The sequence below is a fragment of the Oncorhynchus mykiss genome, chromosome 8, assembly GCF_057628025.1.
Source record: "Oncorhynchus mykiss isolate SJ-2025 chromosome 8, ASM5762802v1, whole genome shotgun sequence".
Lineage (NCBI taxonomy): Eukaryota > Metazoa > Chordata > Actinopteri > Salmoniformes > Salmonidae > Oncorhynchus > Oncorhynchus mykiss.
In genome coordinates this window covers 36,813,545-36,840,000 of record NC_143029.1, presented here as the reverse complement: position 1 = coordinate 36,840,000, position 26,456 = coordinate 36,813,545, and the positions used below count along the sequence as shown (strand labels likewise).

The window sequence follows — 26,456 nt, the reverse complement described above, 5'->3', positions numbered from 1 at the left end:
TTATGAAAATCGCAAATGAAATGAAATAAATATGCCATCTCTCAAGCTTAGCCTTTTGTAAACAACACTGTCATCTCAGATTTTCAAAATATGCTTCTCAACCATAGGAAAACAATCATTTGTGTAAAAGTAGCTAGCTAGCGTTAGCATTTAGCGTTAGCATTTAGCATTAGCATTAGCGTTAGCATCCAGCACGCAACATTAACAAAAACATAAAAGCCTTCAAATAAAATCATTTACCTTTGAAGAACTTCTGATGTTTTCAATGAGGATACTCTCAGTTAGATAGCAGATGCTCAGTTTTTCCAAAAAGATTCCTTGTGTATTAGAAATAGCTCCGTTTTATACATCACATTTGGCTACCAAAAAAAATCTGAAAATTCAGTCCTCAAAACGCGAACTTTTTTCCAAATTAACTCCATAATATCGACTGAAAACATGGCAAACGTTGTTTAGAATCAATCATCAAGGTGTTTTTCACATATCTCTTCATTGATACATCGTTCTTGGACACATGCTTTCTCCCCTGAATCAAATGGTAAAGTAGAAGCAGCTGGCAATTGCGCACCGAATTCGACGCAGGACACCAGGCGGACACTTGGAAAATGTAGTCTCTTATGGTCAATCTTCCAATGATATGCCTACAAATACGTCACAATGCTGCTAAGACCTTGGGCGAACGACAGAAAGTGTAGGCTCATTCCTTGCGCAATCACAGCCATATAAGGAGACAATGGAAAACAGAGCTTCAGAAATTCTGCTAATTCCTGGTTGATGCATCATCTTGGTTTCGCCTGTAGAATGAGTTCTGGGGCACTTACAGACAAAATCTTTGCAGATTCTGAAACTTCAGAGTGTTTTCTTTCCAAAACTGTCAAGAAAACGGGAACGTTTTTTATCCAAAAATGAAATAGCGCCCCTAGAGATCTAACAGGTTAAGGGGTGGTGAAGGGTCTAATTCTAAGAGAAAGGTAGAAATGGATAAATCAGTTGAAGATGAACAGGTTGTAGAGATGGAGTTTTCTTCTGGGGAGGATAGCGAGAGTGAGTCATCTGACGCGTCACAACAATATAGTGAGATAGATGGGGTGGAAGGGAAGACAAAAGGGAAGAAATATATGCAGGACTACAATGTAACTGATTTTTTCCCTGAACGCGAATTGTTTATTGAATCAGCAAAGTTTCTGATGTCAAAAATTACAGGGGGAGGTTTGAAAAGCCCTGAAATTGCTAGACTCAAGAAAGTGGTCACGAGAGTAATAAGTGATGTAAATTCTAAAGAAAATGAAAGAGTTCAGTTGCAGTTTTAACTCTGTAAAGAGATGTGGTGGCTGTATCTTCCTCTGTATTTTATTTTTTTATCCATGAGCAGTTTTAAGATCTCTTCTTTAAACGTAAATGGGGCAAGAGATGTTAAAAAAAGAGCCATGGTGTATGAGTTAATGAGGGGAAAGGGAAGTGATATAATTTTTCTACAAGAAACGCATAGTAATTTGGAAAATGAAGTTATGTGGCAACAGGAGTGGGGGGGGACAGTGGTGTGTAGTCATAAAAACTCAAAAAGTGGGGGTGTGGTTATATTGTTCTCAAAGGGGTTTTTGCCTTTGTCATATGAGGTTGAAGAGGTAGTTGAGGGGAGGTTATTAAAAGTTAGAGCAAGGTATGAAAACATCAATATGTGTCTGATAAATGTATATGCCCCAGTGGTGACAGTTGAGAGGGTATGTTTTTTAGAGACATTATCAAATACCATTGAGAAATGTAACAAAGAAGATTATTTGTTTATTGCTGGGGATTTTAGCTGCACAGTTAGCGATTTAGATAGAAATCACCAAGAACCTCATGTAGCCTCAAGGACGTTTTTAAAACGCCTTATTGTAACAAATGAACTGTATGATATTTGGCGGAGTCAACATGGAGGAACAAGGCAGTACACCTGGGCGCATGTGAGAGAGAACATCATCTCTATGGCCAGGTTAGATAGGTTTTATGTTTTTGAGCATCAATCTCAGGTCTGTAAATCAAGTGTGATAACTCCAGTGGGATTTTCTGATCATTGTTTAATAACAGAGGTGGTGTTCATTAACGATGTAAAACCTAAAAGTGCATACTGGCATTTTAATATAACTTTATTGAGTGATGCTCACTTCAGGAACTGTTTCAATTTTTTGGGGGAGAAGTGGAGGTCTCAAAAGGCCAGTTTTGTATCCCTTCAACAATGGTGGGATATAGGGAAAATCCAGATTCAACAATTTTGTAATCAATACACGAGGAATGTCACCAAGGATATCACCAGATCAATGAAAGCCCTAGAGATTGAAATACTGGAATTCATGACGTTGGTTGAGACCACAGGAGATAGAGGCCATACTCAGGCCCTCAAGAGGAGAAAAGCTGCATTGGCAGACATGCTGGGTATCAGAGCACAGGGGGCACTGGTGAGAAGTAAGTTTCAGGGAATATCTGAAATGGATGCCTCATCCAAATTTTTCTTTGGTTTAGAGAAAAAGAATGGACAAAGAAAAATGATTCATTGTCTCAAATCAGCTGTTGGACAAGAGCTCACTAGCCCTAGTGAAATTAGAAAGAGGGCAGTAGAGTTCTATGCTGAGCTCTACAAGTGTGAGTACAAAGAGGACAAAACAGTGACACAGCAGTTCTTTGATGGGCTCCCAAAGGTGGCTGCAGAAGCTCAGGTTGAGCTTGAGCAACCATTGTCTTTGCAGGATTTATACACTGCATTAAAAGGCATGGAAAATGGAAGGGCACCAGGCATTGATGGGCTTCCCGTTGACTTTTTTAAGTCTTTTTGGGCTATGTTGGGAGAGGATTGGTTAGAAGTAGCTAATGATAGTTTAACCGGAGGGTTACTACCAATAAGCTACAGAAGGGCTGTCCTCACCCTACTGCCCAAAAAGGGTGACCCGAGGGAGGTGAAGAACTGGAGGCCGGTGGCTTTATTGTGCACTGATTATAAGATATTGTCAAAGGCTTTGTCCAACAGGCTGAGGGAGGTGATGGGGCAAATCATACATACGGATCAGTCCTACTGTGTTCCTGGCAGGCAGATAGGGGATAACATCTATTGGGTTGGATGCTGGTCTAATTTCAATTGATCAGGAAAAGGCATTTGACCGAGTTGAACATCAATACTTATGGCACACGTTTGAGGCGTTTGGGTTCAGCTCTGGTTTTATTGCCATGATAAAGGTGATATATGGTGACATTGAAAGTGTATTGAAAGTTAACGGTGGTTTGAGTGTGTAGAGGTATTAGGCAGGGATGTTCTATGTCAGGGATGTTATATGCCATTGCTATAGAGCCACTACTAAATAGCATTAGAAGTCGCATTGCAGGGGTGTGCCTTTCAGAGGATATTCCTCCTATTCGTCTTTCAGCATATGCTGATGATGTAGTTGTGCTAGTGAAAAATCAAGCGGAGGTGGATAGCTTGAGTCTAATGGTTGATCGTTTTAGGGGAATATCCTCTGCAAAGGTAAATTGGGAAAAGAGTTGTGCTTTACAGATTGGAGAATGGTCTGGAGGGATCATGGCTTTGCCAGGGGGGCTAGAATGGTGTAAGGGAGGTTTTAAGTATCTTGGAGTGTACCTAGGAGATGAGGGGACTATGGAAAAAAATTGTAGTGGAGTGGTTGAAATGGTGGAAGGGAGGATGAGGAGATGGCGTTGGTTATTATCTCGTATGTCATATAGGGGGCGCACTATTATAGTTAACAATGTGATTGCCTCTGCACTGTGGCATCGGTTGTCAGTTTTAGAACCACCATCTGGCCTTCTGTCTAAGATACAGGCAATTATTGTGGATTTCTTTTGGGATAAATATCACTGGGTTCCACAAAGTGTTTTGTATTTGTCAAAAGAGGAGGGGGGACAAGGTCTTGTACATCTTGCTAGTAGGGCTGCTGCTTTCCGGTTTCAGTTTATTCAAAGGTTGCTTTATGGACCGGAAAATGTGGTGTGGAGAGGGGTGGCAGGTCTTATATTACAGCGGGTTGGAGGATTAGGTTTAAAGAAGGCTTTATTTCTGGTTGATAGTAGCCAGATTTCTAGGGAGGGAGTACCTCCGTTTTACAGAGGCCTTCTCAGAGTGTGGAGCATATTGAAGGTGTCCAGACGAACTTCAGCGGAGTCAGTGCATTGGCTGTTGGAGAAACCTCTGGTGTATGGGGCAAGACTGGATTGTACAACTGCAGCTGTTCCACATTTCTCCAAGATTCTGGTGAAGGGGAAAATCATCACCTTAAGACAGTTAATGGCCATGGCTGGGCCCGCCTTAATGGATGGAAGACGGGTGGCAGAACATTTGGGGATGAGGTCGGAAAGGATTGTCGGACAAATGCTGGGGAGTTGTAGGAAGGCTCTGTCAGCGGAAGAATGGGGTATGCTTAGTAGCCACAAGAAGAAGGTGCAAGATGAAGACGTTTCATTTCCAAAACTAGGGATTGCACCAAATATCCCAGAGTCAGAAAGAAAGGCGTTATTGCTGGATTTGAGAGGGTTGGAGGAGGTGGGTTTGGATGAGGTGAATGGGAAGGAATTGTATAGGGGGTGTGTCAAGGTGTTGAATAAAGATAAATTGAAAAATAGAAAAGACACTCCATGGATGGTAAAATTGGGCATTGATGACAAGGTAAAGCCAGCATGGAGAGCACTGTACAAGCCACCGTTACAAAAGGGTACTGGTGATATGCAATGGAGGGTTTTACATGGCATCATTGCAGTTAATGCTTTTGTATCTGTTATTAACTCAGATGTTAGAGATGGATGTCCTTTTTGTAATATAAGAGAAACCATTTTTCATTGTTTAATGGAGTGTGAGAGGATAAAACCTCTATTGGAAATGCTGGAATCTTTGTTTAAAGCTGTAGGGGAGGTTTTCAATAACACTGTGTTTATTTTGGGGTTTCAATATAGTAAACAACAGAAAAGAAAATGTCAAATGTTACATTTTATTTTGGGACAAGCTAAGATGTCAATTTTTCTGAGTAGGAAACATAAGATAGAAACGGGATATAGGCAGGATGTAAGATGTGTTTTTAAAGGATTAGTGAAAGCAAGAATAAAAGTAGATTTTGAGTTATTTTCAGCTGTAAAAGATCTCCTATTATTTGAGGAGAAGTGGGCCTACGAAGGAGCGCTTTGTTTTGTAGAGGAGGGGAAATTATTTTTTGCTGATGAAATAAGTTGAATGTATATGTTATGAATTTATTTTTGGTTAGGAATTACATTTGTTGTTTCATTTATGAAAAGGCAGTGTGTCATTATTTATGTTAACACTTGAGTAAAAAATAATAATAATTTTGAATAAGAATAATTTTGCACGCCCAATTTTTCAGTTTTTGATTTGTTAAAAAAGTTTAAAATATCCAATAAATGTCGTTCCACTTCATGATTGTGTCCCACTTGTTGTTGATTCTTCACAAAAAATACAGTTTTATATCTTTATGTTTGAAGCCTGAAATGTGGCAAAAGGTTGCAAAGTTCAAGGGGGCCGAATACTTTCGCAAGGCACTGTATGTCTTAAGTCAGTCATGTCTAAATCAAATCTGTATAGACCTTTGATGAACTTTATCTCTGGAAGGCCTAACAGCATTTGAAAACTTCAATCAAACCCGCCATATTAGGGACCAAATTACTACCTTGAAAAGTAGAACCATCTACACTGCATCACCAAAGTATGTGGACACCTGCTCGTCGAACATCTCATTCCAATATCATGGAGTTGGTCCCCCCTTTGGAGTTGGTCCTCCCTTAATATAGAGTTGGTCCCCCCTGTGCTGCTATAACAGCCTTCACTCTTCTGGGAAGGCTTTCCACTAGATGTTGGAACATTGCTGCAGGGGCTTGCTTCCATTCAGCCACAAGAGCATTAGTGAGGTCGGGCATTGTCATGCTGAAACAGGAAAGTGCCTTCCCCAAACTGTTGCCACAAAGTTGGAAGCACAGAATCGTCTAGAATGTCATTGTATACTGTTGCATTAAGATTTCCCTTCACTGGAACTAAAGGGCCTAGCATGAACCATGAAAAACAGCCCCAGACCATTATTCCTCCTCCATCAAACTTTACAGTTGGCGCTGTGCATTAGGGCAGGTAGCGTTCTCCTGGCATCCGCCAAACCCAGATTTGTCCGTCGGCACTGCCAGAAGGTGAAGCGTGATTCATCACTCCAGAGAACGTGTTTCCACTGCTTCAGAGTCCAATGGCGGTGAGCTTTACACCCACTCCAGCTGTCGCTTGGCGTTGTGCATGGTGATCTTAGGCTTGTGTGTGGCTGCTCGGCCATGGAAACCACAGGAGGTTGGTGGCACCTTAACTGGGGAGGACTGGCTCATGGTAATGGCTGGAGCGGAATCAGTGGAATGGTATCAAATACATGATATACCTGGTTTGATGCCAGTCCATTCACTCCATTCCAGCCGTTGTTTTGAGCCGTTCTCCCCTCCGCAGCCGACACTGATGGAAACCCATTTCATGAAGCTCCCGACAAACTGTTCTTGTGCTGACATTGCTTCCAGAGGCAGTTTGGAACTCGGTAGTGACTGTTGCAAACGAGGGCAGACCATTTTTACACATTACGCGCTTCAGCACTCAGCGGTTACGCTCTGTGATCTTGTGTGGCCTACCACTTTGCGGCTGAGCAGTTGTTGCTCCTAGAAGTTTCCATTTCAAAATAACAGCACTTAAAGTTGACCGGGGCAGCTCTAGCAGGGCAGAAATTTGATGAGCTGACTTGTTGGAAAGGTGGCATCCTATGACGGTGCCACGTTAAAAGTCACTGGGCTCTTCAGTAAGGCCATTCTACTGCCAATGTTTGTCTATGGAGATTGCATGGCGAGGTGCTCGATTTTATACACCTGTCAGCAACGGGTTTGGCTGAAATAGCTGAATCCACTAATTCGAAGGGGAGTCCACCTACCCTTTGTGTGGGTTTAGTGTGCGTGTGTGTGGGTTTAGTGTGCGCGTGTGTGGGTTTAGTGTGCGCGTGTGTGGGTTTAGTGTGCGCATGTGTGGGTTTAGTGTGCGTGTGTGTGGGTTTAGTGTGCGTGTGTGTGGGTTTAGTGTGCGTGTGTGTGGGTTTAGTGTGTGTGTGTGTGTGGGTTTAGTGTGCGCGTGTGTGGGTTTAGTGTGCGTGTGTGTGAGTTTAGTGTGCGTGTGTGTGGGTTTAGTGTGCGCGTGTGTGGGTTTAGTGTGCGCGTGTGTGGGTTTAGTGTGCGTGTGTGTGAGTTTAGTGTGTGCGTGGGTGAGTTTAGTGTGCATGTGTGTGAGTTTAGTGTGCGCGTGTGTGGGTTTAGTGTGCGCGTGTGTGGGTTTAGTGTGCGCGTGTGTGGGTTTAGTGTGCGTGTGTGTGGGTTTAGTGTGCGTGTGTGTGGGTTTAGTGTGCGCGTGTGTGAGTTTAGTGTGCGCGTGTGTGGGTTTAGTGTGCATGTGTGTGGGTTTAGTGGGCGCGTGTGTGAGTTTAGTGTGCGTGTGTGTGGGTTTAGTGTGCGGGTTTAGTGTGCGTGTGTGTGGGTTTAGTGTGCGTGTGTGTGGGTTTAGTGTGCGTGTGTGTGAGTTTAGTGTGCGCGTGTGTGGGTTTAGTGTGCGTGTGTGTGGGTTTAGTGTGCGTGTGTGTGAGTTTAGTGTGCGTGTGTGTGGGTTTAGTGTGCGTGTGTGTGGGTTTAGTGTGCGTGTGTGTGGGTTTAGTGTGCGTGTGTGTGGGTTTAGTGTGCGTGTATGTGGTTTTAGTGTGCGTGTGTGTGGGTCTAGTGTGCGTGTGTGTGGGTTTAGTGTGCGTGTGTGTGGGTTTAGTGTGCGTGTGTGTGGTTTTAGTGTGCGTGTGTGTGGTTTTAGTGTGCGTGTGTGTGGGTTTAGTGTGCGTGTGTGTGGGTTTAGTGTGCGTGTGTGTGGGTTTAGTGTGCGTGTGTGAGGGTTTAGTGTGCGTGTGTGTGGGTTTAGTGTGCGTGTGTGTGGGTTTAGTGTGCGTGTGTGTGTGTTTAGTGTGCGTGTGTGTGGGTTTAGTGTGCGTGTGTGTGGGTTTAGTGTGCGTGTGTGTGATGTGTTGGATTTGAAGGGAGCATGTCCGTCATGGGAGTGGGAGCGTTTGAAACTTCTCATGCACCTGACTTGTAAATGCACTCTTTGAATGTCTATTCTAGATGATATCTGAGTGATTTTAAAACAATAAGCCAACAGCACTTCTCAATTATTACTTCATCCTTTGCCTCTGCGTTGTACGATGGATATTTTATTGTCGTTTTTTTTTTTACATCTTAAGGCATAAACACACACTGGAAGAACACCAGAGTATGGATTGTAGGGTGACTCACTGTGGGAGTCATAGGTCCAACCCTTGTGGTCAGGGTTTGAAGCAGCCTTTGTCCCTGAGATTGATCTCTGTGGCTCTCTAATGTACACCCACACACATACACACTGGGGCCCTCTAATGTTGACATGGATTGATTGAGGGAACCACACACACACAGACACACTGATTGATTGAGGGAATGTGTCGATGGCTAATAATGTCAGTGGTGAAACCTTTCCATCCGGGTTACACTTGAGATTTTTCAGCCTGTCGGCTTTTGTTAGCAGCATTAGGACCTAGTTTAAACTCTGCAGGGTTTGGCTTAGTTTAGCTCCAACCTAACACTCAGCTTACACCCTGTACCACAAAACTGACACGATGGACACACATCTTTACCCAGGGTTTGAGAGGTCGTCTTCCAGTGTCTCCACTTCTCTATTGTCTCTGTTGTTTTGCTCCTCTTGTCATCCTGCAGGTTAGATGTAGGCTTTGCCAAGCATCTGAGCAGTGAGTCTAAGCTACAGTAGCTACAGCGCAACCGGCGACCCTCTGTAAAGTTGTGTGTTTGTGTGTGTGTTCCTACAGGTCAGATCTCAGTGGAGGGCTTCGCCAAGTATCTGAGTAGTGAAGAGAACAGCATCATCCCACCAGAGAAGCTGGACCAGAGTGAAGACATGACCTTACCGCTGTCTCATTACTTCATCAACTCCTCCCACAATACATACCTCACAGGTGGGGCGCCTATTTGGAAACTTCAGACACTTTTATTCCAGGTTCTTTATTCAAATACTCTGATTGCTACTAACACCGGTGCTTGAAGGACGTTTTACCTTCCTGTTTCACCTTCCTCTACTGTAAGCCTGTCATCCAACATCGGCCAATAGGGGGCCTTCTCCTCCTGTGTACCTCAGGTGCTTATCCAATCAGCGCTCTCTATGAGACTGACTTCATTCTTATTCATGAGTTCAACATTTCTTCAGACTGGCATGTGGCAGCAATAAGAATAGAAAACCAAAACTACAAAAGGCAATTCTAGCTGCAAAATATATTATTATTCATATATTGAAATGTATTCCGGGGAGATGGATTGCGCATGAAAGTCTCTCGTGAATCAAATTTCTCCCGGCAGAGGAACATTTTATTTCTTTAATAGGCTAATGTCAAAGACTGAAAAGGGAAAAATAAATTGAGGGAGATACACAATGTGTTCTTAATTCCCTTTGTCACGTCTTCTTATTCTCCTATTGACACATTGTCTTATTGTATTCCACATGAATTAATTAGGTTAGGATGAGAAATCATTTCTGGAAGTTAGAGAGAAACTTTACAGGGGCCTTGGCTTGCAGTGTTGCGGAAGATACTATGAAAATATAGTTCACCAAGCCGCCAATTACTTCACACTGGACGACGTTAAGCTACGCTAAAGCTACCCTTGAGAAAGATATTGTTTACTTATCTGAAGGTACTTTGGGAAATACATTTTTCATGTGTAAATCCGAAATGTCAAAGACTATAAATTGCAAGAACAAATCACTTGGGGGTGAGGGGGGGTCATACTGTATTTTAAGTTGGCCTATACTGTGTGCGTAATTTAGCCTGTTAAACATAAAAACAATGTTTAAAGTGAGAATTAGGCAGGTCTGATGCCGAAAAATAAAGGAAATGATTGCCTACTTCACACGTATTTTATTTTGCAAATAAATGGTAGCTAGCTACACCGCTACATGTCAAAAAAAAGTTATTAACTACTCAAAACACTACCAAGATTTGAATGGAATCCAACTATCACCAAGTTGCTGCGAAATGTTGATGCATTACTAGTTGAACCGCATGTAGCTCACTACTCCCCAACACTGTTTGCTTGTTCCATGGCAGAGGAAGACAAGGATATTTCCAATAAGTCATTACTGATTATTTTCTTGTGGCCAGGGTATTATTATTCCTTCACATTGATCCGCCTGTAATCTCCTTCTTATTAGAGCTGTGTGTTTCATGACGTGCTGAAGGCATAAACTAATTTAGAAGTTAACTTTCCTCTAATGGCGGATGCAGTAATCACCAGGAAGTTGTGTTGTGTTTGTGTGTGTGTTTGTGTGTCCATTCCCGCTCCTTAGGAAGAGATCAAATTGCATTTGTAGAGGAGCTCAGGGGCGCATCCTGAAGTGCGACACGCAGACACACATACCCACATCCACTCAGACACAGATGTGCCTGCGTCTCGGGGTTGACACTGTTGTCTCCGCGCGGCGGTAATGCGATGCTAATGTCGAGATAATTGCTTTGTTAATGGAGAAAGTGGGGATGAGATCTGCTTGTGCGCTGCGCCGCTGTGTGGAATGCGGTGCTGCTCGTATCCATTTCCCCAATCTAATGGCTAATGTGCTTAATGAGAGCTTGAGATGTGTGGGAATGTCTCGTGTTGACACACAGTAGGACTCCTGGATCTCAGAAGGAAATTATGTGGTTATTAACTGTTGAAAGAGCAATGTGTGTGTGTGTGTGTTTGCGCCCGTGTGTGTGTGTGTGTGTGTGTGTGTGTGTGTGTGTGTGTGTGTGTGTGTGTGTGTGTGTGTGTGTGTGTGTGTGTGTGTGTGTGTGTAGCGGGCCAGCTGGCAGGTAACTCGTCGGTGGAGATGTACCGCCAGGTCCTCCTGTCAGGGTGTCGCTGTATCGAGTTGGACTGCTGGAAGGGACGCACCACCGAAGAAGAACCTGTCATCACACACGGATTCACCATGACAACTGAAATCTCCTTCAAGGTAAACTGTCTGGGACCAGAGCGATAGAGGAGAGAGAGAAGGGAGCAAAAGAGAGAAGCAGGGAGAGGGGCGAGGGAGGAAGTTAGAGATGGAAAGAGAAAGAAAGCAACAGATTGTTTGAGTAACAGGGACACAGAGGGAGCGATGTGCGTGGTGTTTAGTATGGCAGAGAGCAACAGGAGAGAGGGGAGGAGAGAATAATTGAAGCACGGAGGGGTGGAGGAGAGAAGCAGAGGGAAGAACGAATAAGCCCAGGGAGAGGAGAGGAGGAAAGGAGGGAGCCAGGCCTAGGGTGAAGAAGAGATTGATTGATAGAGGGGAATTTAGTCTTTAATGGGAGTACTAAGTGCAAGAGAAGTTGGATTGAGAGTAAAATAAAAATGTGTAAGTGGACTGGTAGAGGGAACGAGAGACGGAGAGAGAGTAGGGGAAGTGTGTGTGATAGAGACAGAGGTAAAGCTATTAAGTGCATTAAATGCATTAGTGTTTGTAAAATGGTTGTAAATTTCACTTAACCACTTCATCTTAACACTCCCTATCAGATGTTCAATGAGTCAACAAGCTCTACACCAGTTGCTCTCCACATCACTGTAAATGCTGTATAATGCCAATATTGTACTTCAAATATTCCTATATTTTGGTTTAGCCTGACCAAAGGTCATTTAGTTGATGAAAATCTGAGTCGTTTCAACACACATCTATGAAACTACACTCACCAATTCTGATCAGCGATCACATTCATTGATCTTTGCTCCCATTGGTCATTGACCAGCTCTGACACCCTGTCTGTCTGTTCTGTGTCTACAGGAAGTGATTGAGGCCATAGCAGAGTGTGCCTTCAAGACCTCCCCTTTCCCTGTCATCCTCTCCTTTGAGAACCACGTGGACTCGTAAGTCAACAACTCTCACGGGCTCTGTGTGTTATCCAGAGTTTACCTTTGTTTGATGTCTTTGATGAATGTACACACCACCGACGTTCCCATTTGTTTAACCTCCGTTCACACTGTGATTCTGAACCTCTGTGCGTCTACAGTTATGTTAGTGCCATTTTAACTGCCATGCTAATGCTCGCCACTCTTATGTCATGCGCTAATTAACTGTATGCTAATGCTAGCCAGTCGTACAGTAGGGCATTAGCTAATAGCTACATGGTAGTACTAGCTACTCGGAAGCCATTAGCTAGCTACATGCTAATGTAGCGAAGGTGGTTTGGTGAGCCACGTTTGCATGGTGAGTAACCCTGCCTGAGACTTGAAGACTTGGGTTAGCTCCCCGGCGTGCGAACACAATCTTGTGGCGCAGGTTGGAACTGTAGTTTGGTCACATTGGTGGCATGACCCAGATGGGTGTCTGCAAGGAGTAGGTCACAGAGGGATAAAGTGTGACTTAGCCCAGGTCATCTGTTGAACCACACTCGCACGATGTGTGACCTTGCCTGAGACTTGCGTTAGCTTCCCCAGGACAACCAGGTTCGAATCCCAAACGGTCATAGTAACTAGCCACTTGTGAGGTGATTGTAAGGGTGTTAACGATGTGTGTGTGTGTGTGTGTGTGTGTGTGTGTGTGTGTGTGTGTTGCCTCCCAGGCCCAAGCAGCAGGCCAAGATGGCGGAGTACTGCAGATCAATATTTGGAGACATGTTACTGACCGACCCTCTGGAGAAGTACCCTGTAAGTACAGAAGGCACAGTCATGTTCACACACTCTACACACGTATTGTCATACGCACAGTTCTAGACACCATTATGGCATGTACCTGTGAGTGTGGAGTGTTCCTCACCATTGAGCAGCCGTCTGAACAGCCTCATGTGGACTAAACCTAGAAGTTTACCCTGCCTCTATCTATCTATCTATCTCTCTCTCTCTCTCTCTCTCTCTCTCTCTCTCTCTCTCTCTCTCTCTCTCTCTCAATTCAATGGGCTTTATTGGCAAGGGAAACATGGGTTAACATTGCCATCTCTCTCCCTACCTACCTACCTGTCTATCTCTCTCTCACCCTTCCATCTCCCTTTATCCGAACATACCCTTTTCACCTGTCTGCAATTACAATCACATGGTTCTCTCCCTCCCTATCAATCAGACCCTTACCCGGCTATCAGAGGCTAAACTGCATATGTGCAGTCTCTCATGGTAGAATGAATGGAGATGGGTTACAGTGCATGTGTGTTGTGTTACGGGGTAATCCGTATGCTGTATTTGTAGGAAACCCTTTATCTACTCCCCCCTCCCCCCAGTTGCCATGGCTACCAGTGAAAAGCTTGCGTTGTCCCTTTGTGGAGGAACTTTTTCTTCCGAGCCCATTCTTACGTAACGACAATCAAACGCACGCACGAACGCACTCACAAGCACAGGCAGACGAGGACACAGAGACACCTACAGTTACCATCCGTCCCTTTAATCAGCAGTGAACTGTTAGTCTTCCCTGGTGGAATGAAGAAGCCTAACTTTACACATTACCTCACTGGGTGCAATAGCAGTAGGGCTATTGTGTGTGTGTGTGTGTGTGTGTGTGTGTGTGTGTGTGTGTGTGTGTGTGTGTGTGTGTGTGTGTGTGTGTGTGTGTGTGTGTGTGTGTGTGTGTGTGTGTGTGTGTGTGTGTGTGTGTGCGTGCGTGCGTGCGTGCGTGCGTGCGTGCGTGCGTGCGTGCGTGCGTGCGTGCGTGCGTGCGTGCGTGCGTGTGTGTGTGCATAAGCCCTCCCAGTGAATTACTTGTTATCAGAGCAGTACTTTCTGAAAAGAGGTAGAGAGAAAGAGAGAGAGAGTCGGATATCCACTATCGAGTGAGTGATAAGTGGGCACAAAGAACAAAATGCCAACTTCTCCCACTAGCTTCCCAGGTGCTTCCGTTTAAGGGGGAAATGCTCAACTCGCTTTCGAAGACAAGTGGATATGGCAGATGCTCATATCAAGTGTGATGCTGTTTAACCTTTTACTGCAGTGAGCTAAGTCAGGGTCACACAGTGTTTCTTGCTAGTCTTAAACACATCTACTTTGAAAACAAAGTATACACCTCACACACATGGTTATGGGCTTAAAAAAAGAAGACACATGTACCACGTCAGATATAGAGTTGAAATGTATTCAATTATGAGTTGGCATTCCAATATTACACTTTATATACATCACAGAAGACTGAGATATAACAAAACTGTTTGACACAGAAACACCGGATCGTCTTTGTTAAATCTTTGTGTGTTTTGTATTAATGATGAAATTCTAAAAGACATTAATAACATTCCACCCATGAGGCCACGAAAGGTTTTGGTCATTGACTACAAGGAAAGGGCCGCAGCTCAGGAAGTTGTTAAGCGTATGTGCGTGCCCGTGTGCATGCCTGCATGCTTGCGTGTGATAACAGAATCCGTCTTCTAGTGCGCCATCATTAATGGGCATCAGCAGTGTGATCCAGCAGAACAGAAATGTATCACATGAATTAACCAGTGTTGTGCTTTCTCAAGCCTGCTCTCTAGAGAGAGAAAGTGTTTGTGGATACACTCCCACTCTCCCCAAAGGAAGCATATTCAGGAGTGTAGAACGCTTTGAAGCTGTAAACTAAACGCTTTGAAGCTGCAAACTAAACACTTTTGAAGCTGCAAACTAAATGCTTTTGAAGCTGCAAACTAAACACTTTTGAAGCTGCAAACTAAATGCTTTTGAAGCTGTAAACTAAACACTTTTGAAGCTATAAACTAAACACTTTTGAAGCTGTAAACTAAACACTTTTGAAGCTGTAAACTAAACACTTTTGAAGCTGCAAACTAAACACTTTTGAAGCTGCAAACTAAATGCTTTTGAAGCTGCAAACTAAACACTTTTGAAGCTGCAAACTAAACGCTTTTGAAGCTGTAAACTAAACACTTTTGAAGCTGCAAACTAAACACTTTTGAAGCTGCAAACTAAATGCTTTTGAAGCTGTAAACTAAACACTTTTGAAGCTATAAACTAAACACTTTTGAAGCTGTAAACTAAACACTTTTGAAGCTGTAAACTAAACACTTTTGAAGCTGTAAACTAAACACTTTTGAAGCTGTAAACTAAACACCTTGAAGCTGTAAACTAACTGCTTTTGAAGCTATAAACTAAACACTTTTGAAGCTGTAAACTAAACACTTTTGAAGCTGTAAACTAAACACTTTTGAAGCTGTAAACTAAACACTTTTGAAGCTGTAAACTAAACACTTTGAAGCTGCAAACTAAACGCTTTTGAAGCTGTAAACTAAACGCTTTTGAAGCTGTAAACTAAACACCTTTGAAGCTGTAAACTAAACACTTTTGAAGCTGTAAACTAAACACTTTTAAAGCTGTAAACTAAACGTTCTTGAAGCTGTAAACTAAACGCTTTTGAGCTGTAAACTAAACACTTTTGAAGCTGTTAAGTAAATGCTTTTGAAGCTATAAACTAAATGCTTTTGAAGCTGTTAACTAAATGCTTTTGAAGCTATAAACTAAATGCTTTTGAAGCTGCAAACTAAACACTTTTGAAGCTGTTAACTAAATGCTTTTGAAGCTGTAAACTAAACACTTTTGAAGCTGTAAACTAAACACTTTTGAAGCTGTTAACTAAATGCTTTTGAAGCTGTAAACTAAACACTTTTGAAGCTGTAAACTAAACACTTTTGAAGCTGTAAACTAAACACTTTTGAAGCTGTAAACTAAACACACTGCCAAACCAACTTGGAATGGCCTTTTTTTCATTCAGTTCACTAAGCCTTTCACACTATGACCAGCAACTTCTCATCGTCACAACACTAAATTCGTTTTGATACCCTTGCTCACCACACACACCCACCAACATTATCATCAGTAGGACCTTTGCTTGCGTGTTACTTTCACGTAAAGAGTAACTCATGTCTCTCCCTCTCTCGCTCCCTCTCCCTCTCTCTCTCAATCTCTCGCGCCCTCTCTCTCCCTTCACCCCTCTCTCGTTGTCTCTAGTTGGAACCAGGTGTGCACCTGCCCAGTCCTATGGATCTGACGGGAAAGATTCTGGTGAAGAACAAGAAGAAACACATCAAGACGTCGAGCACCAAGAAGAAACTGTCAGAGCAGGCCTCCAACACGTACAGCGACTCATCCAGTGTGCATGAGCCTTCTTCTCCCAGCACAGGTATGGGACACACACACAGCAGCAGCAGCAGCAGCAGCAGAAAAACACGTCTCTTGTAGGCCGTTCACACACAGAGGGTGGTTATTTGATTTATAATAAAAGTGCAACGCTGCGAGTCAGCAGAAGTGCTGGTGGGAGAATTGCTTGCCAATCATAAATCCTACATCTTGTAGTAAGAGATGGCTGTAGTTGATCATCCATGGCTTTCATGGCCCTCTCCATCAGTGAGCTGTGTTATTGACTATTTCATATACTCATACACTCCCAGTCCCACCCCAGGCACACACACTCACTGGTGGGGCCGAAACTCTAGCTCTGGTGCACATGCGTGTATATCAACCTAGGCGTCTGGTGTGTGTTTGTGTGTGTGTGTGTGCCAGCCTGCCTGCTCGCCTTCATGTGTGTGAGTGTGTGCTGTCTTCCGTGTGTGTGTGTGTGTGTGTGTGTGTGTGTGTGTGTGTGTGTGTGTGTGTGTGTGTGTGTGTGCGTGTGCGTGTGCGTGTGTGTGTGTGTGTGTCAGGATTAGTTTTATAACTACCCAGCAGACAGCCCTGCTGTACCAGGGCCAGGCAGGCGGGCAGGATCGATGCTCTTAGCATTCCCCTTCACACAGAATCACCCGGCATCCATCAACAGCAGCCTACTGGGGCTTCCAGCCACGCGCCACACACATACACTAGTACACACTGCCCCCTGCTGGTAGACTCACAGACACACACTATGCCCCACACTACTGCAGTCCATGCTGATTTCTGAAGGATTTCACAGACAAATCCAATCACATTTTATTCGACACATGCAGATGTAACTAACAGTGAATGCTTACAGGCCCTTTCCAACAATGCAAAGATAAATAAAATAGAGAAATAATAGAAAAGTAATAACACATAATAAATATAATAATACAAGTAATAATAAATACAGAATTAGTAGCGATAACTTGGCTATATACACGGGGTACCAGCACCAAGTCGATGTGCAGGAGTACGAGGTAATTGAGGTAGATATGTAGGGATAAAACGATTAGACAACAGGATCGATAAGAAACAGCAGCAGCAGCGTATGTGATTAGTCAATTTAACTAACTATTTAGCCGTCTATTTAGCAGTCTTGTAGCAGTCTCCCACGAGGGTTCACTTGGGTTGAGAACTGGCTACTGAGACACACACCCTTTAAACCATATGCTCCTCCGAGACCCCTCTTTCAAAGTCACGGAGATCTCTTCTTCTAGCCATGGTAGCCAAAATAATGGGCAACTGGGCATTTTTATACATGACCCTAAGCATGATGGGATATTAACCGCTTAATTAACTCAGGAACCAGACCTGTTTGGAAGCGCCTGCTTTCAATATACTCATTTACTCAAGTTACCTGTATATCCCGTTGGAGCTGGTGGAGGGAGAAATCTTTGGGACGGCTTCATTGTGATGGCTGGAATGGAAATAGTTTCCATGTGTTTGATACTCTTCCATTCATTACATTTCGGCCATTACAATGAGCCCATCCTCCGATTTCAGGAGACACCAGCCTGCACTGTGTATATCACATATTGGTTACTCCTTATTTGTTGTCCACCAGGGTCGGCCAACCAGGAGATGACCGAGTCCTCCCAGCCTCTAGAGGTCGCTGAGCTCAGCCTCCGACCACAGGGCAGGAAGTCCATTGGTGAGCCATGGCCATGGTCACACCATCAGATAGATATCCCTCAGTTACCTGGTCCTAAAACAACCCTTAGTTCTATAACCTATTCCAGGGTTTCCATAATTCGGTCCTCGGGTCCCCAGGGGGTGCACGTTTTGGTTTTTGCCCTAGTGCTACACAGATGATTCAAATTATCAACTAATCATTGAGCTTTGATTATTTGACTCAGCTGTGTAGTGCTAGGGCAAAAAACTAAACGTGCACCCCATGGGGTCCCACGGCCGAGTTTGGGGAACGCTGACTTAGTCACTTCCTTAGTTTCTTCCTGTCCATATTCCCTTTCCCTAGCTCCTTCCCGTAATTCATTTTCCTATCCTATCTAGGGTTGCATTCTGGGAACTTTCAATAAATTCCCTGGTTTTCCACAAATTCCCTTCTAATTCCGGGTATACTCCAACCGGGATTTCAGGAAAACCAGGGAATTTATGGAAAGTTTCCAGAATTTTACAACCCTGTCCCAAGCTCCCTTCCCCCTTTTCTTTTCCCTAACGTACCCACTAATACTCCAAACCCTGGCGGTTGCTTTCTGACAATACAGCCTTCAGAAATCACTAGCATGTAGCCAGAGAAGCTAACTTAAACCTGCCCTTGTCTTTCAGGTGAAGTTGAGGCAGAGAGTGACGATGATGATGATGACGATGATGACTGCAAGAAGGGGTCCATGGATGAGGTAAGTAGCCCATCTTCCTTCTTTCTTCAGCAGCCTCGGGTGTCTCCTGTTTAATGTGTGCTGAGGCTGCCCACTAGTGGAGATTCACAGAAAGACACTTTAACTATTGAGCTATGTCCCGACAGTCAAACAAGGAGAGTAAAGGTGAGGAGACGAGAGGAGGCTGTTCTCTCTCTAATCGTGTGTCGTGTGATCCTCCTCCAGGGTACAGCGGGCAGCGAGGCGTTTGCCACAGAGGAGATGTCCAACCTGGTCAGTTATGTCCAGCCAGTCAAATTTAACTCTTTCGAGGCCTCCAAAAGTAAGCCCTTCACTCCTGATCACAACTCAACACCTATTTAGACCAGACCTGTTCTGAAGAACAACACCATACACACTCATTTGAATATTCCATGTGATTGTGAACCACAGGTTTTTGGCGCTGTGAATACACTATCTCAAGTTAGTTGTTCTGTTACAGATTCACTCTTTCAAATGTTGCTGCATGTTTAAAAAAAAAAAAAAACTAGTAGAATCAATTCCGCAAGTTATGACATTTTCAACATGAATTTGCCAATCAATCAATTTCCAGAGATCAATCGGAGCTACCAGATGTCATCGTTCGTGGAGACCAAAGCCTTGGAGCAACTCACCAAGTCACCTGTGGAGTTTGTCGAGTATCCTTCCCACTCTGTGTGGATGATTGGCGTAAAATGTCTGTTCAAATCTTTTCCATTGTTTGAAACTGTCCCGAGTGAAGAAGTACATCAACAGCAATGTGAACTTGTAAATCACCTTCCCTGGTTCAGTAAAAGTAGGGAGACCGGGGATCAAAGTAACACTTTTAGGCATATGCTCACTATGAAAATATTATTTGAGTTAGATTAATCATATTTTTATACAAAACAAATGTGTCAATAAATGAAAAATGAATTGATGGATTTTAACACAAATTCTTAGGCTCGTAGTAATACTAACCAAGCATTAGCACATTGACTAACAGTTATTTCTAATTTGAGTTGAGTTATTAAGCTGTTACATCAGACCCAGTGTTAATTTGTTCCCGGTCTCCCCTATCCGTGTAAGTACTAGATATCTCAGTGCAGAAGGTAAAACCCCTCTCCAGATGTCCTCTCCTTAACGGAGCGTGTTCAGGTATAACAAGCTGCAGCTGAGTCGTATCTATCCTAAAGGCACCAGAGTAGACTCCTCCAACTATAACCCTCAGCTCTTCTGGAATGCAGGCTGTCAACTGGTGGCCCTGAACTTCCAGACCATAGGTAAGACCTGATTCGTTTCACACTAGACCATAGGTAAGACCTGATTCGTTTCACACTAGACCATAGGTAAGACCTGATTCATTTCACACTAGACAATAGGTAAGACCTGATTCGTTTCACACTAGACCATAGGTAAGACCTGATTCGTTTCACACTAGACCATAGGTAAGACCTGATTCGTTTCACACTAGACCATAGGTAAGACCTGATTCGTTTCACACTAGACCATAGGTAAGACCTGATTCGTTTCACACTAGACCATAGGTAAGACCTGATTCGTTTCACACTAGACCATAGGTAAGACCTGATTCGTTTCACACTACACCATAGGTAAGACCTGATTCGTTTCACACTACACCATAGGTAAGACCTGATTCATTTCACACTAGACCATAGGTAAGACCTGATTCGTTTCACACTAGACCATAGGTAAGACCTGATTCATTTCACACTAGACAATAGGTAAGACCTGATTCGTTTCCCACTAGACAATTAGTAAGACCTGATTAGTTTCCCACTAGACAATAGGTAAGACCTGATTCGTTTCCCACTAGACAATAGGTAAGACCTGATTCGTTTCACACTAGACAATAGGTAAGACCTGATTTGTTTCCCACTAGACAATAGGTAAGACCTGATTCGTTTCCCACTAGACAATTAGTAAGACCTGATTCGTTTCACACTACAACATAGGTAAGACCTGATTCGTTTCACACTACACCATAGGTAAAACCTGATTCGTTTCACACTAGACCATAGGTAAGACCTGATTCGTTTCACACTAGACCATAGGTAAGACCTGATTAGTTTGGCACTAGACAATAGGTAAGACCTGATTCGTTTCACACTACACCATAGGTAAGACCTGATTCGTTTCACACTACACCATAAGTAAGACCTGATTTGTTTCACACTAGACAATAGATAAGACCTGATTCGTTTCACACTAGACAATAGATAAGACCTGGTTCGTTTCCCACTAGACAATTAGTAAGACCTGATTCGTTTCACACTACACCATAGGTAAGACCTGATTCATTTCACACTAGACCATAGGTAAGACCTGATTCGTTTCACACTAGACCATAGGTAAGACCTGATTCGTTTGGCACTAGACGATAGGTAAGACCTGATTCGTTTGGCACTAGACAATAGGTAAGACCTGATTCATTTCACACTAGACAATAGGTAAGACCTGATTCATTTCACACTAGACAATAGGTAAGACCTGATTTGTTTCACACTACACCATAGGTAAGACCTGATTCGTTTCACACTACACCATAGGTAAGACCTGATTCGTTTCACACTAGACCATAGGTAAGACCTGATTCGTTTCACACTAGACCATAGGTAAGACCTGATTCATTTCACACTAGACAATAGGTAAGACCTGATTCGTTTCCCACTAGACAATAGGTAAGACCTGATTCGTTTCCCACTAGACAATAGGTAAGACCTGATTCGTTTCACACTAGACAATAGGTAAGACCTGATTTGTTTCCCACTAGACAATAGGTAAGACCTGATTCGTTTCCCACTAGACAATTAGTAAGACCTGATTCGTTTCACACTACAACATAGGTAAGACCTGATTCGTTTCACACTACACCATAGGTAAAACCTGATTTGTTTCACACTAGACCATAGGTAAGACCTGATTCGTTTCACACTAGACCATAGGTAAGACCTGATTAGTTTGGCACTAGACAATAGGTAAGACCTGATTCGTTTCACACTACACCATAGGTAAGACCTGATTCGTTTCACACTACACCATAGGTAAGACCTGATTTGTTTCACACTAGACAATAGATAAGACCTGATTCGTTTCACACTAGACAATAGATAAGACCTGGTTCGTTTCCCACTAGACAATTAGTAAGACCTGATTCGTTTCACACTACACCATAGGTAAGACCTGATTCGTTTCACACTAGACCATAGGTAAGACCTGATTCGTTTCACACTAGACCATAGGTAAGACCTGATTCGTTTGGCACTAGACGATAGGTAAGACCTGATTCGTTTGGCACTAGACAATAGGTAAGACCTGATTCATTTCACACTAGACAATAGGTAAGACCTGATTCATTTCACACTAGACAATAGGTAAGACCTGATTCGTTTCACACTACACCATAGGTAAGACCTGATTCGTTTCACACTAGACAATAGATAAGACCTGGTTCGTTTCCCACTAGACAATTAGTAAGACCTGATTCGTTTCACACTACACCATAGGTAAGACCTGATTCGTTTCACACTAGACCATAGGTAAGACCTGATTCGTTTCACACTAGACCATAGGTAAGACCTGATTCGTTTGGCACTAGACAATAGGTAAGACCTGATTCGTTTGTCACTAGACAATAGGTAAGACCTGATTCATTTCACACTAGACCATAGGTAAGACCTGATTTGTTTGGCACTAGACAATAGGTAAGACCTGATTCGTTTGGCACTAGACAATAGGTAAGACCTGATTCATTTCACACTAGACAATAGGTAAGACCTGATTCGTTTCACACTAGACCATAGGTAAGACCTGATTCGTTTCACACTAGACCATAGGTAAGACCTGATTCGTTTGGCACTAGACAATAGGTAAGACCTGATTCATTTCAAACTAGACCATAGGTAAGACCTGATTCGTTTGGCACTAGACAATAGGTAAGACCTGATTCGTTTGGCACTAGACAATAGGTAAGACCTGATTCATTTCACACTAGACAATAGGTAAGACCTGATTCGTTTCACACTAGACCATAGGTAAGACCTGATTCGTTTCACACTAGACCATAGGTAAGACCTGATTCGTTTCACACTAGACAATAGGTAAGACCTGATTCGTTTCACACTAGACAATAGGTAAGACCTGATTTGTTTCCCACTAGACAATAGGTAAGACCTGATTCGTTTCCCACTAGACAATTAGTAAGACCTGATTCGTTTCCCACTAAACAATAGGTAAGACCTGATTCGTTTCCCACTAGACAATAGGTAAGACCTGATTCGTTTCACACTAGACAATAGGTAAGACCTGATTCGTTTCCCACTAGACAATAGGTAAGACCTGATTCGTTTCCCACTGGACAATTAGTAAGACCTGATTCGTTTCCCACTAGACAATTAGTAAGACCTGATTCGTTTCACACTACACCATAGGTAAGACCTGATTCGTTTCACACTACACCATAGGTAAAACCTGATTCGTTTCACACTAGACCATAGGTAAGACCTGATTCGTTTCACACTAGACCATAGGTAAGACCTGATTAGTTTGGCACTAGACAATAGGTAAGACCTGATTCGTTTCACACTACACCATAGGTAAGACCTGATTCGTTTCACACTACACCATAGGTAAGACCTGATTTGTTTCACACTAGACATTAGATAAGACCTGATTCGTTTCACACTAGACAATAGATAAGACCTGGTTCGTTTCCCACTAGACAATAGGTAAGACCTGATTCGTTTCACACTACACCATAGGTAAGACCTGATTCGTTTCACACTAGACCATAGGTAAGACCTGATTCGTTTCACACTAGACCATAGGTAAGACCTGATTCGTTTGGCACTAGACGATAGGTAAGACCTGATTCGTTTGGCACTAGACAATAGGTAAGACCTGATTCGTTTCACACTACACCATAGGTAAGACCTGATTCGTTTCACACTAGACAATAGATAAGACCTGGTTCGTTTCCCACTAGACAATTAGTAAGACCTGATTCGTTTCACACTACACCATAGGTAAGACCTGATTCGTTTCACACTAGACCATAGGTAAGACCTGATTCGTTTCACACTAGACCATAGGTAAGACCTGATTCGTTTCACACTAGACAATAGGTAAGACCTGATTCATTTCACACTAGACAATAGGTAAGACCTGATTCGTTTCACACTAGACCATAGGTAAGACCTGATTCGTTTCACACTAGACCATAGGTAAGACCTGATTCGTTTGGCACTAGACAATAGGTAAGACCTGATTCGTTTGGCACTAGACAATAGGTAAGACCTGATTCATTTCACACTAGACCATAGGTAAGACCTGATTCGTTTGGCACTAGACAATAGGTAAGACCTGATTCGTTTGGCACTAGACAATAGGTAAGACCTGATTCATTTCACACTAGACAATAGGTAAGACCTGATTCGTTTCACACTAGACCATAGGTAAGACCTGATTCGTTTCACACTAGACCATAGGTAAGACCTGATTCGTTTGGCACTAGACAATAGGTAAGACCTGATTCATTTCACACTAGACCATAGGTAAGACCTGATTCGTTTGGCACTAGACAATAGGTAAGACCTGATTCGTTTGGCACTAGACAATAGGTAAGACCTGATTCATTTCACACTAGACAATAGGTAAGACCTGATTCGTTTCACACTAGACCATAGGTAAGACCTGATTCGTTTCACACTAGACCATAGGTAAGACCTGATTCGTTTCACACTAGACAATAGGTAAGACCTGATTCGTTTCACACTAGACAATAGGTAAGACCTGATTCGTTTCCCACTAGACAATAGGTAAGACCTGATTCGTTTCCCACTAGACAATTAGTAAGACCTGATTCGTTTCCCACTAAACAATAGGTAAGACCTGATTCGTTTCCCACTAGACAATAGGTAAGACCTGATTCGTTTCACACTAGACAATAGGTAAGACCTGATTTGTTTCCCACTAGACAATAGGTAAGACCTGATTCTTTTCCCACTGGACAATTAGTAAGACCTGATTCGTTTCACACTACACCATAGGTAAGACCTGATTCGTTTCACACTACACCATAGGTAAAACCTGATTCGTTTCACACTAGACCATAGGTAAGACCTGATTCGTTTCACACTAGACCATAGGTAAGACCTGATTCGTTTCACAATACACCATAGGTAAGACCTGATTCGTTTCACACTAGACAATAGATAAGACCTGATTCGTTTCACACTAGACAATAGATAAGACCTGGTTCGTTTCCCACTAGACAATTAGTAAGACCTGATTCGTTTCACACTACACCATAGGTAAGACCTGATTCGTTTCACACTAGACAATAGGTAAGACCTGATTCGTTTCACATTAGACCATAGGTAAGACATGATTTGTTTGGCACTAGACAATAGGTAAGACCTGATTCGTTTGGCACTAGACAATAGGTAAGACCTGATTCATTTCACACTAGACAATTGGTAAGACCTGATTCATTTCACACTAGACAATAGGTAAGACCTGATTCGTTTCACATTACACCATAGGTAAGACCTGATTCGTTTCACACTAGACAATAGATAAGACCTGGTTCGTTTCCCACTAGACAATTAGTAAGACCTGATTCATTTCACACTACACCATAGGTAAGACCTGATTCATTTCACACTAGACAATAGGTAAGACCTGATTCGTTTCACACTAGACCATAGGTAAGACCTGATTCGTTTCACACTAGACCATAGGTAAGACCTGATTCGTTTGGCACTAGACAATAGGTAAGACCTGATTCGTTTGGCACTAGACAATAGGTAAGACCTGATTCATTTCACACTAGACCATAGGTAAGACCTGATTCGTTTGGCACTAGACAATAGGTAAGACCTGATTCATTTCACACTAGACAATAGGTAAGACCTGATTCGTTTCACACTAGACCATAGGTAAGACCTGATTCGTTTCACACTAGACCATAGGTAAGACCTGATTCGTTTCACACTAGACAATAGGTAAGACCTGATTTGTTTCACACTAGACAATAGGTAAGACCTGATTCGTTTCCCACTAGACATTAGGTAAGACCTGATTCGTTTCCCACTAGACAATAGGTAAGACCTGATTCGTTTCACATTAGAACATAGGTAAGACCTGATTCGTTTCCCACTAGACAATAGGTAAGACCTGATTCGTTTCACACTAGACCATAGGTAAGACCTGATTCGTTTCACACTAGACCATAGGTAAGACCTGATTCGTTTGGCACTAGACAATAGGTAAGACCTGATTCGTTTCACACTAGACCATAGGTAAGACCTGATTCTTTTCACACTAGACCATAGGTAAGACCTGATTCGTTTCACACTAGACAATAGGTAAGACCTGATTCGTTTCCCACTAGACAATAGGTAAGACCTGATTCGTTTCCCACTAGACAATAGGTAAGACCTGATTCGTTTCACATTAGAACATAGGTAAGACCTGATTCGTTTCCCACTAGACAATAGGTAAGACCTGATTCGTTTCACACTAGACCATAGGTAAGACCTGATTCGTTTCACACTAGACCATAGGTAAGACCTGATTCGTTTCACACTAGACCATAGGTAAGACCTGATTCGTTTCACACTAGACAATAGATAAGACCTGATTCGTTTCACACTAGACAATAGATAAGACCTGGTTCGTTTCCCACTAGACAATTAGTAAGACCTGATTAGTTTCACACTAGACAATAGGTAAGACCTGATTTGTTTCGCACTAGACAATAGGTAAGACTTGATTCGTTTCACACTAGACCATAGGTAAGACCTGATTCGTTTCACACTAGATCATAGGTAAGACCTGATTCGTTTCACACTAGACCATAGGTAAGACCTGATTCGTTTCACACTAGACCATGAAATGATTTGTTTCACACTAGAC

General features: G+C 42.9%; 1 protein-coding gene across 5 annotated transcripts in view; it reads left to right on the top strand.

Annotated features, from left to right (window-relative positions):
- LOC110529236 (1-phosphatidylinositol 4,5-bisphosphate phosphodiesterase beta-1) overlaps positions 1 to 26,456 on the top strand; it is a 275,800-nt gene that overhangs the window by 151,146 nt on the left and 98,198 nt on the right. For all 5 annotated transcript variants that reach the window (XR_005052868.2, XR_016497784.1, XM_036985414.2 and 2 more), the window contains exons 10-19: positions 8,892 to 9,038; positions 10,908 to 11,065; positions 11,873 to 11,955; positions 12,651 to 12,735; positions 16,000 to 16,171; positions 17,750 to 17,836; positions 18,472 to 18,542; positions 18,747 to 18,843; positions 19,114 to 19,198; positions 19,677 to 19,801. Coding sequence is in view for 3 of the 5 variants with exons in the window: in XM_036985414.2 (XP_036841309.1) it covers positions 8,892 to 9,038; positions 10,908 to 11,065; positions 11,873 to 11,955; positions 12,651 to 12,735; positions 16,000 to 16,171; positions 17,750 to 17,836; positions 18,472 to 18,542; positions 18,747 to 18,843; positions 19,114 to 19,198; positions 19,677 to 19,801 (1,110 nt within the window). In the remaining 2 variants the exon portion in view is untranslated. The remainder of the gene's footprint in view (positions 1 to 8,891; positions 9,039 to 10,907; positions 11,066 to 11,872; positions 11,956 to 12,650; positions 12,736 to 15,999; positions 16,172 to 17,749; positions 17,837 to 18,471; positions 18,543 to 18,746; positions 18,844 to 19,113; positions 19,199 to 19,676; positions 19,802 to 26,456) is intronic.